General features: G+C 31.2%; 1 protein-coding gene across 5 annotated transcripts; it reads right to left on the bottom strand.

Moving 5' to 3' along the window:
- Window positions 1-510: 510 nt before the first annotated feature.
- LOC111302775 (uncharacterized) lies at window positions 511-4,458 on the bottom strand. Of its 5 annotated transcripts, none has more exons than XM_022898593.2 (2): window positions 2,329-4,458; window positions 511-1,218 (listed from the first exon to the last, which is right to left on the bottom strand). In XM_022898593.2, exon 1 carries the CDS (start codon window positions 3,988-3,990, stop codon window positions 2,353-2,355), a length of 1,638 nt encoding a protein of 545 aa, XP_022754328.2. In that variant the 5' UTR covers window positions 3,991-4,458; the 3' UTR covers window positions 511-1,218; window positions 2,329-2,352. The 5 variants fall into 5 exon arrangements, with proteins under 5 accessions (XP_022754328.2, XP_022754329.2, XP_022754331.2 ...); XM_022898594.2 differs by having other exon boundaries at window positions 511-1,199; window positions 2,329-4,251; XM_022898596.2 differs by having other exon boundaries at window positions 511-1,046; window positions 2,329-4,251.
- Between the last annotated feature and the right edge of the window lie 8,206 nt (window positions 4,459-12,664).

Genomic DNA, 12,664 nt, shown 5'->3' with positions numbered 1-12,664 from the left:
AAAAATTGAAAACGACTCTTAAAATTTATCTAACGATAGATCTACGAATCTATACATTATAATAATGATAAAAGTGATAAAATAATAGTCAATAAAATTGAATAAAATATATAATTTTTTACTATTTTATTTGTATTTGTTAATATGAGTAAACAATGAGTGTTACTTATCAATTAAATTCGATGAATACTCAAAACTTATTTATTATTTAGTTATAAATAAAACGGGTAAACCTAATCAATTTTTTAAAAATATATTTAATATTTTATAAAAAAGTGAATTGGTAAAAATATAATATTTGAAATGTACAATTTTTTTATTTTATCCGAGTTAACCAAATCTATGGAACCAAACTCAAAACTCAAATTGGTTGATGAGTAATTTAGTAGTTATCGTGTGTTAAATTTGAGATTGGTTAATTTCCATTTTGCTAAGCTATATGAACTACTTTGAACAAGCCAGTGCGAAGCAGTTGGCTGAATGGAAAATGGATAATTAATACACAGTGTCTTGAATTGAAACCATATTAATCACTTAAAATGCAAAGGAATATCAAGCCTTCACCCAATACATGCACATTGCTCATCCATAAAGCTCTGGCGGTCATGGTAAACTACTCTTCTTTCTGTATTAAACTCATTCGCATTAATCCATTCCTCCAGAGATTGACACCAATTTCACAATTAGACATATTATCTCATGGTCTCAAAACCATAACTGGGTACAACTTCAATAACCAGTTATAACAAGTGGAAACTAAACCTCCAAACTTTGCAGCCGCTCCCGGTAAGAGGATTTCACGGCTGATGCAACTGAAGAAGCTGCTACACTGGCCAATATTCAGGTTTTACCATTTCAGTTCCGACACCTGCAATCCGTAAAGATTCTCCATCCTAGTTGTCAGCCATTCCCAAAAATACTTGAGAACTAGATTGTACATCTGCCCACAGCTGTATATGCTCAAAGGAAAGGTAGGGCCATCTAATTGCCCCAGTGAAGCCAAAGTCTTTCCACCTTTCATCTCACCTCTTCCATCTGGGAAGACTCTGATGAAAGGGAAGGTTGAACATGGTTAACGAGTCCTAACATGAATAAGCCCATCCATACATAAAATCAACAAGAGACCAATTGATTGAGTATTCCAGGCAGTTAACCAGATAAGATTGTGTACATAATCAATCAGCCCTTATCAGCCTCCCCTATAAAACACAATGACAACTATTCCTTTCATCAGTTCAGAAAATTAGACATATATGAGACCACCTTTTCTTCCATTATGATTCTTGGCTGCCAGATTTGATCATTTTTAGTGCTACACTATGAACTATCTACAAGATAAATGTACACAAAGATATGCAATAGGTTGTACAACAATTACCCATATCGTAAAACAAATTAACCAATTAGCAGAGAAGCACACCATCTCACAGCAACAAATCCCACTACCCAAGTTCAGCAATATCAAAATAAGAATCAAAACGTAACAAATATGTTCTCCTTTTCGCATATACATATATAGATATATATACACACACACAAACACGCACACGCGCACACAAACAAGCATAGATTACAAGTGGAAATTTTCCCATATGATGTGGAGTGAAGTTTTGCATGCTGATCATAATTCTTAAAAAAACTCTTGTGATATAGGCAGAGGACCAGCCAATTAGATGTCAACTATGTCAATTTAAAATATAACCAGAATACCACATATGAATCCTAAAAGAAGGAAAATTAATTTCGCAATAAGTTTGTTAATATAGAAAAAGGAAAAGAGAATGACCCAAATGAATCAAACATGAATACTTTCAAGAAAGATACAAGTACATAGGCTCATAAACAGATAAATATATATGTAAAGAAGTTTTAGGACATTAAGCAAAAGAAATGCAATTACATCAGTCACAAATTTACCTTACACACTAGAAGGTTCTTTTTCAAACTTTAAAGAAGTTAGAATCAATACAAATATATGGCTGAAATAAAAACAACCTTCGTGGATAACCCTCTACCAGCTAAACAAAATACGACCCCCCCCCCCCCCCCCTCCCCCCAATTTGTTATCCCTTTGCAAACAAAAAACATAAAGAAAAGAAAAAAGGAAGCTGGAAATTATGCCTACTTTCTGACTAATACGAGGGCAGAGAAAGAACGACAAAGCCGATTCATCCATCTCTCTTTTCCCTCTCAAACTAACAGAATGAAATAGAATATTAAGAACTGTACTACATTAAATCTACTTAGGCCGCATATATCCAGAGTTGCACGTTTCAATAACCATAATCAAAAGATTCCCAAGCACCATCGATCAGAGAGAATACTTACATCAATGTGGTACAGTTAAACTGGTCACTGTACTTCACAAGTGCACTTCTCATTCTTTGTTTCATTGTCGTCAGCTGCCTCATTCCTAGCTTCTTCACACCTCCACCCATCTTTCTCTTCTTCGACAACCTTCTTCTCCCCCACAAGCTCACTGCCTCTTGCTTCATCACCCTTGGCCTCATTTTCCTTGTCTCCAACTATTTCCTCCCTCAAAAGTTGACCCTTTAATTCGTTACTACCTCTTCCTTCCTGTTTTAGCTTATCTTCTCTTGCACCATCATCTTCTGCAACAATCTCCCCCAAAACTTGAACCTTTAATTCGTCACTCCCTCTTCCTTCATTCTTTGCCTTATCTTCTCTTGCAACATCATCTTCTGCAACAATCTCATTCATACAATCATCCCTCAGACCTTCATTACAAGGCATTCCATCATTATTATCCTTCTCCATGACAACAACAACATCTCTACTATTTCCAGCAGCAAAATCAACCATTTCCACATTATTACGATCAGCAGCATCAGTAACCACCCTAACATCAGAACCACTACCCTCAATCTCGTTATCAGACCCATTCTCCACAACCTCCTCATTAAAATCTTCCAATACCTGACTCTGCCTCTCTAAAAACTGTAACCTCCTCCTCAAATCCCCCAATTCCCTCTCCATCAAAAACAACCTTTCCTTTAATGTCAAATTCTCTTCTGCCAATTGGGCTATATGGGTATCTTGATCATCCACTCTATTCTCCAAAACATTGTTATAATCACCTCCATGACTTGGATATATCATCTCAAACCTACTCAAATCATGGTCCAATCTCCTCTCCACTTCCACGTGTTCTTCCACATCACTCTCACTCGATCCCCCACCATTTCCCCCGTCCTCATCTTCCTCATCATCATGACCAGCTTCCGGTGATCGAAGCCAGATCAATCCTTTCATAGACCCATAACCATCCACGCCCCATTCTTCCTTGGCCATATCACCCAAAACCTCCCTCGACGGTGAAAATATTGGCGTAGGAAGAACCGCAGGCGTCACCGGACATGGCGACACCAAGGACGCTATCCCACCTGATTTTTTCGCTCGGATTATAAAAGAAGTCGTATTCCGCGGCGCGTAAGGAGCAAACCGGTTGTTGTTGTTGTTATTGAATTTCTTCTTGTTGGTGTAGAATTTCCTGGCCTTTAAGCGATTCTGAGATTGGAGCTCGTTAAGAGTTGGAGGTTTGTACCCTTGAGTATTAATACCGGAAGCACAGGAAACAGAAGAAATAGAAGAAACAGAACCCATGGGTAAAGGCTTATTATCGAACTTTCTATAATCTTTACCGGCGGAAACCTTTTTGCCCTTCCAATTGTTATTACGATTGAAAGAAGGGAATTTCTTGTTAGGGATAGGGTTTGGGTCCTGAGATTGCCAAGGCTTGTAGCTTCGATTCGACATCATCTGAGGAGGTAGCAGAGTCATCATCTGAGGACCAGAGCTCATCGGCTGCGACTGAGACGCCACCAATTGGTTCATCGCCTGAGAGTGAGCCGCCGCCACCATTAACTGATGAGACTGATTCATCATCTGCGACTGAACCGAAACTTGTACCTGGACAGGCTTCATCATCATTTGCGGTGGCTGATTCATCATCTGAGACTGATCATTCATTTTATTCTTTCAAAAACAAAAGAAACGAAATCAAAGAAATCTAAAAAGAAAACCGAAACCCTAATTTTTCAGTTCAAGAATTGAAATTTGTCGCAAGATTCAAACGAGTTATTGATCCGTTAATTTCTTTTCCTTCTTTTTCTTTTTTTTTTTTTTTTCTGTTATTCAATCTAAAACCAAAAAATTACATTAATTGCTTTCAAAACCCTTTCCCCTATTTTCAGATTCGAGTTTCCGAGATCTGGAAACGTTTAATTTTCTAGAACAAGGAGGCTGATGGTTGCTTTTATAGGAGATGAGATGAATCTCTGGACGGTTAGATTTTTAAGATTAGAGATTGACGGCTAAAATTTGATGCGCGTGTCCTTGTATAGATCGAAATAGAGTCGGTCTGTATTTTGACAGAGTTTTCCTTTTTACCCTTGTTATTTTGAAATTTGGGAAAATATTTCTTTTAGCAACGTGTGTTATGGTAAACTAACCTTTGAACCCTTTGATTTGCTTGCTAATTGGTTAGCTGTCAATTCGATGTTTGCTTGTGGTGGACAACTACAGATCCGTAATGAATGGTAGGGATTGTTTGTTGCGGCAGAAAAAGAATCTTTTTGTTTTTTTTATGGATCGCGAAAAATTACAATGTTTGTAAACTTTAAGAATTTTATTTCGGCCAAAAAAGGATTCCAGAATTTCGTTCTCCGTAATTTTCAAAAAATAAAAAATTATTCATTTTATTTTTTGCTTAAAAAATTTGAAAATAAATAAATTATCTAATGTTTCAAATTAAGATAAAATATATTATATTTAATTATTTAAAATAAATAATTATAAATTATACATTCGAGATGATTCAATAAATGATCACTGACAAAATTTAAATTTAAAATTTTTTTATAAAAAAAATAAATCTTAACTGATTGAATAAATCACTTATTAATTCAACATTATAAATAAACGGTGAAATTGTATCAACCGACTTTATATTCGTTTGTAATTTAAAATGTATTTTTTTATTGTAATTTATACAATGTAGTCTACATAGTATTTAAGTTTAATAATTTTAGTTTAATAATTAATTTTATCCAACTTTTGTTACTAAAAATATTAACATTGTTGATCTGATAATGTAATTGGTGACTTTGTTTACGGTAAATTTTAGTATGCTAACGATTTTTGTGCTTTGTTGAAATTTAAAATTTAATTTATTTATTATTGATTCATACAAATATAATTTATATATTATTTTTATTTGATGATTTTAATTTAATTATTAATTTTATCCAGTTTTTATCGTTTAAAATAATAATATGTTCATTGATTTGATAATATTACCGTTAACTTTATTTATATGATATTTAGATTGACGAATATCTGGACCAATATTAATATGAGTTAAATGACATACCATGTAATTTTTTTTTAATCACATCAAATTTTTCATTGAAAAAAAAAAAATCGGAGGTGTAACACAATGAAAGCATCCCATTGCATCCGGTCGCCCATCTAAATATATTCTAAATATGTTTCTCATTATCTTAAGATTCAAACTTAAGAGTTCCAAGATAAAATTTAAACTCTAATTTTGAGTATTTTCTTGGAAACAAAATGATTATGAAATCAAATCATCTATAGTTAATTAGTAATAATTTAAATTTGTGTAAAATTTATTTATTAAAATTTTATGTAAAATTAATTTACACTTATAAATGATAGATTTATACATAAATTTTATTATAATCAAATAATTATAAGATAATAGTAAAACAAATCTCCAATGACTATATACACACACGTGTGATTAAATACGCAAATGCCATCATCTCAAAAAATTAAAAAACCAAGAAAAAAGTCAAGTTCTCATAGCTGCCTTTTTACAAAGAAAAAACTTGGTATGGAAGGTCCCTACAAACAGTGCATGGGACAGTAAAGCTATTATTATTATTTTTTTTTTTTATGAGAGTAAAAGAAGAGAATTGGAAGTGAATTATTGGAGTAACGGAATACATGAGATTTTGAGGTGTATAGTTCCATTCCATAAACCTCCTACTAATATCATCTTATAAATTTTTTTACGAGGTTGCAGCTTTTAAAAAGAAAAAAAAGGATTGCAGGTAATTATTTGAATTTTAAATATTATTTTTTAAAAATGATTATATAAATTAAATTAGTTAAATCCAAAATTAACCTTGAAGACATTTTTAAAACAATAAACTCATTCACATTATTATATAATAAATATAGAAAAGGTAGCTTTTGTGGCAAATGTTTGAAGCAAGGTAAGGTAGGTAAGAAGGTATCGAGATTGTGTGAGACTAAAGCAAGTGCCTACCGAGGAAGATAAACTACACACTGCTAAGGTATATATGCTTCTAAACTTTTAACCCAAAACATAAAGCTTCTTTTCTATTCCTTTTCTATCACATATTCCCACCACAAAATATTCCTACTTTGTTCCATTTTTAACTTTTGTATAAAGAAAAACACAATCTCCATTCACCAAACTTGTCAACATATAGAAACTCAGTATTTATTACCATTTTTTTCTTTGTTTTTTTTTATAAAAAATTAGTAAAAAAAATTACAAAGTTTAATTATACTTCTACTAGTTAATCTCATATCAAGAAATTGATGCTTAGAGAGTCTCTCCAAGGTCTCCCTTAGGTTATTTTGCCTAGGGTTCTAGTGGAAGTTTCATCTTGCTACGGCAAGTTTCTTTTAGGGTTTATCCTAGTTTGTGGTTTTCGTCTAGGAGTTTTTAGATAGTGATGGAAATGTCCATGGAATGCTTGGACCAGTTGTGGAGGAAACTATCATTAACAGAGAAAGAGCAACAAAAGGTAAAAATTGAAACGAAATTGGTGACGCCTACTCTCGTAGCGGGGAAAAACTGTTTGTTGGTGAAGAGTTTGTCCAAAAAAGGATTAAACATAAAGGTAGGGATTTAAATAGCGGTTGCGGTCACGTTTTCAATCGTATCGCATTTATCGCATTTTCGAATATAACGGAGATCATTGCAATAATAAAGATTATCGCGATCGTGAATTTTTTTTAATTTTACATAATTTTTTATAAAATATAATAGTTATACTTATAATCATAAAAACATTATTTAATGATTTTAAAAATATATCATACTATATTTTTATTTTCTAAAAAAAAGTATTCACAATTTTAGTTAGATTATAATAAAACATTCATATTTGATTAAGCAACAAAATTTTTGCTTGAGCCAAGTTCATATTCAATGTTAATTCTAGACAAATCAAGATATTAACAAAACATAATATATTAAATACCAAGCATCTATATTTAATAAAATTACAAATTTAAAAATATAATAATTTCAAATTCTATCAACTATAACTATTGATATATATATTTCAAAATTTACCATATGGTAGAATAACGAGGAGGATCAAATTCTCTATTTTTATTTTGAGAGTCAAGTTGACTCCATCCCCATCCCTGTGGCCTTTGTTCTTGATGCATTTGAGGTGGAGGATATATTTGAGGATGATATATTTGTGGTAGGGGATACATTTGAGGTGGAGGATACATTTGAAGTAGAGGATACATTTATGGTGGATACATTTGTGGTGGATAATAACTATATAAAGATGGATAACCATGAGGATGTTAAAAATTAAGTTGTTTCAATAGATGGTAATGTCTTTGAGTACTAGCAAATGATTCACTATACTCAAAATTACCATAATTTGGTCTCCTACCTAAAGATGAAGAACTTCTAGAAATATCATAGTGGTGCTTCTTGGCTTTTCTTTTTGATCAAGCTGTATGTGCACTTTGACCCCCACTAGATTCAGTAGATGGATTTACTCCATATTCTGCCATGTTAATAAAAAGTCCACCAGTAGCAATAAGGCCAAATTCTCCTCCAAGTGGGCTATAAGGTCGATTTGCATCAATATTACCACCAAAATTTGCACTGTCACCATCACCATCACCATCACCATTATCTGGACTTAAACCCCCACCATCATCACTCTGACTTAGTGTTGGACTTGAACTTAAATGAGACACATTCATTTTTTGAGATTGGTATGACTGTTCAACATTCATTTCATTATCATAATTATCTGCAGGCAACCAATTAGAGTTTTGACCATCTAACAAAGGCTTTTCTTTCTCTTGTAGCCATTCTGTTAGTAGATCATCCTCTTCAAAAATATGGTCAAGGCTAATAGAATTAAAACTATTATTTATCTCGTCAATGCTCATTCTTTTTTGATGTCTCATCCTCAGCCTCATGTTGTAATAGTACATACAAGTTTTTGAAGTTTTTCAAACTTCAATCTGTTTCTTGCTTTAGTGTGATATAGCTAAATGTGCTCCAATTACATTCAAAATTTATTGCAGATGTTGTCTGACTAAGCACTTTGATTGCTAAGTTTTGTAATTTAGGAACACAAGTGCCATATATCATCCACCACTCGGTGTATAAAATTATTTAAATTAAATTTGAATATACTCTTCAATTAAATAATATAAATAAATTATAATTATTTAATTTACTAATTACCTGGATTCATTTGCTTCCAAGCTCTTTGTGCCTGTGGAGTACCAAATGTTTCATGCTTGTCTCGGAATAATAGCAACTACATCAATTGAAAATACAATAATAAATGAATAAATAAAAAATAATTTTATTTTTAATACATAAAATAAATGTCAAATTTATAAAATAGTATTAAATACTAACCTGATTAATCATTCTAATTTGAGTATTTATATAAGGTTCTAATCTTTCAATAACTGCTCTTGTACCATCTAATGTTTATTTAAGTACATTTTCAGAATGCTCCACTCCAAATTGAAATTATGGATTTAGATAGTAACATGCCAATAATTCATAACAATATTATATTAAAGTAATAAAAAATAAATATATGAGCAATTTAAGCATAAAAAAATAAACATATTTTTTAAAATACAATCTATATTCTTCGTTTACTTACTAGCTGAATGTAAGTCAAAACGCATGAAACTCCATCTATTATCAATAATCTTTTCATATTTAGCAGAATAACAACAACTTTACTGAATTGCTTGTTTAGCTCTATCCATTGCTCGTAAATAAATCTCATTATTGGTTTTTCATCACCATCAACAAGGCGTAACACTTTTACCAAAAGCTCATAAACTTTTAATATATCACTTGCTTTTTTCCAAAAATCTTTTCCCAAAATGATTTTTCTGGCGTCATAAGCAGGTCCTGATTTTTGTTGTCCCCATTTTGATTCTTTAAATTCCTATATATTCAATAATAAATTTTTAGAGCAATATATTTTAAATTAATATTTTAAATAATGATATCATAAAAAAGATGCTAGATTTAAATAGTTATACTAATTACTAAGTACCAACCTTTGAATTGAACATCTCTCTCAAACCTTGTTTTTGCCTTGTTATTTTTTTTAATTATATGAAATGAGTAACAAATCGGGTAAAAGCAGAATGAAGTATTTGCTTCCCTTGTGTATATTTTTTCATCAAATTAACAGTCCAAATGTGATTGTATATAAAACAAGTCACTTTTCTTGCCAATATCTTCAAGGCACAAGTCCAAACAATGAACTGAACATGTGTCCAATACAAATGCTATCCAATACAAATGTTGTCTCTTCTCCATTAGTCTTTTTTTTGCAGCCTTAAATGCTGCCTCATTATCAGTGATTATTTGAACAATATATTTTTTCCTAATTTCTTACATAGCTTTATCCAATAATCTGTAGTAGAAGTTTACATCTCTGTTACGAATATTTGAGACATCTATAGATTTTCAAAAAATGGTCCCTTTACTACAATAAACAAGAAAATTAATGATATGCATTTGATTCAAACTGTTGGTCCAACCATCACACATCAAAGTGGCACCCAATTCATTCCAATGAGCTTTTAATCCATTAACCCATTCATAAATTGGTCGATACTTAGGCTCTAAATACACATCTGAGACCTTATAAGGTGTTGAAAGTTTCACATGTTGGCTAATTTTTGCTGCCACAGAAATCAAATTATACAACCATGGAGAGTTTGCTAACTGAAAATGAAGTCGATCATATATAAAAAATTTTGATACCGATTCACCCATCTTCTTTCTTAATGTCTTTAAAAATGAATCGCTTATTTTTTGTTACTTTTAACTCTTACTTTTAACTAATTCAAGTATAGCCCCTCTTAATGAAAATTCAGACTTACTTGGAGTTGATTTCCTCATTTTTGCCTTAAAATATTCAGTAACTTAGCCATGAGAGCTTCGTCCTTCTTCATGTATATTACTCCAACCACTAGTTCTTTGTTTGAATTCTTGTCTTTGATGCCACTCATATTGTGATTGGATACTATCTCGCATGGCTTGTCAAGTAGCGATGTCTTCATCAATAAAACCTTTATAGTCATAGTCTTTTCCTCTTAATTGTGATAAGAATTCATCATTTCTCCTTTTGTTCTCAACTTTCTTTGATTTGCTTTCTTGAAGAAGTTTCATCATACTTTCTCTTACTAAACCTATTAATAATATAGTTAAGAAAAAAAAATTAGTTGTACATGCTTATGTAATTTTGTAATTTTTATTGAGAAATTAACAATAATATTTTCAAAGAAATTATAAAAACATAACATACCAGTAACGTTGGGGCATGATGCAACATTGCCAGTTTTATAAGCAATATGTTCCTTGAAACGTGTTATTCTTCCTTTTACAACTTTACCACATAGTTTACATAAAACATTTCCTTTGATATTTGGCACGGGTATTCCAAAATGCCAACCTATATCGTCACTTAGTGCGCCCTCTACTCCTTTACTTGAAAACTCTTCACGTGGTGGCATATTTACTGTTTTGTATAAAAACAAAATAAACTTATATTTAGAAATATTAATGTTACTTATTTCATCATTAAAAATTGAATCTACATTAAATTTTTTTAATTTTTAGTTTTAATCTTAAAATGCTAAATTTATTAAATAATTTAATCTTTTTGATATACTAATTGATGTAAAAAAAATTTTATCACAATTTACTTTCAATATATTATATAATAAATAGAATATTCAATAATTACACAAAAATAAAAATAAATTAATAAGAATTAATTTAATAGCAAAAGAATTGAAAACAATATAAATACCAAAACAACAAAAAAATATTAAATCTCAAATATAAAATTATAAATTATAAATTAATAAATAACAAAATCAAAATATAATATTTAATTTTAATTATTTTTCATCTAACTTATACAAAAAAATTTATTAAAATTTTTCATCTAAAATCCCTATGTATTTCATATTAAATTATTAATTTCTTAATTTTTTCAATTATAAAATCTCAATCCTCTAACTAAATTTTATAAAAAAAAATTTAAAAAATTACAAAAATTTAAATTTAGATTTTAATAAAATTAATTATAAAATTAAATAAAAAACACACACCCTATCCTACCTTCCAATACCCCTAACCTCACCCAATCTCACCCTACCCTCCAATGCACCCCACCCCCACCCTAACCCCAAACAGCCCACCTTTCACCCTTTACCCCATTTCAAAAATTAAGAAATCGCCTCTCCCCCCGATTCTCTTTCAGCCTCAAATTTTTCTTTGCTCCTTTTCATTTTTTGATGGCATCAACAATGGATCTCTCAAATAAACTCAACCAAACTTCTTATTTTTTCTTGATCTCTCTTTCTCACATACCCTTATCTCTTTCAGCAGATCAGATTATCACAAATACAAATATCAGCAATATTCTACAAAAATTTTACAAAAAAACAGGTAACTTAATTTTTTTCTTACATTTTTTTATTTTGATTATTGATGGAAGATTTGAAGCTGATTTGAATTTGGGTAGCTATCGATTGAATGATTGATAGTATCTAAGATTTTTTAGATGAATTTTAAATTTGAGAAAAGAGAGAACGAGACTGAATTATGGGCACTGGGCAAGGATTTTTTTTCTTTTGGCTTTTATCTTTAATTTTGCTTTTGCAATCTTCTTATTTTATTCTGATTGTGGAGAATCTTGGCTGTTTACTATTGAAATTTGAAAGCCTTTTTTTATTATTATAATTTGTGCTGAGCAGCTGAGTGTGGATGAAAAAAATGGGATAATGGTAATAACGGACCGTTATTGCTGTTATTTTCGTTACGTCATTTTTTAGTGACCGTTATACACCGTTTTGATCGTGATTAAATTTTTCAACCATTTTTTTCTTGATAGTGGTGGCGGGCGGTGGCGCTACTGTGATTTCGAGGTCGCTATTCTGTTATAGCACCGCTATTTGAATCCCTGCATAAAGGCTATGAAGTGAGTGCTTATAAAAATTTGAAAGACCTCAAAAGGACTAAGGATTCAAGAGGTAGGGGATAAGTTATTCCTATTTTAGTTCCAAAATCAAAATGAGATAGAAAGAGTGCTAGTGCGTTAATCATGGTCTTTCAATAGGGCGTTAATGGTCTTTAAAAAGTTCAATGGGATGACCCCGCCTAACTCTATTAGCATGAATTGGTGTCCATTCTGGATTCAAGTACATGGGCTCCCTCTAGGGTTGATGAATGAGAAGTTTGGGATAATGCTGGGAGAATCTTTGAGCGAGGTGAAGAAGGTTGATCATAACAATGAGAAGGCGGCATGTGGATTTTTTTGCAAATTAGGTT

Source organism: Durio zibethinus, chromosome 13 (assembly GCF_047325235.1).
Source record: "Durio zibethinus cultivar Kanyao isolate XHJ-2024 chromosome 13, ASM4732523v1, whole genome shotgun sequence".
Classification (NCBI taxonomy): Eukaryota; Viridiplantae; Streptophyta; class Magnoliopsida; order Malvales; family Malvaceae; genus Durio; species Durio zibethinus.
The sequence above is the reverse complement of the archived record's forward strand: the minus strand, read 5'-3'. Positions and strand labels throughout refer to the sequence as shown.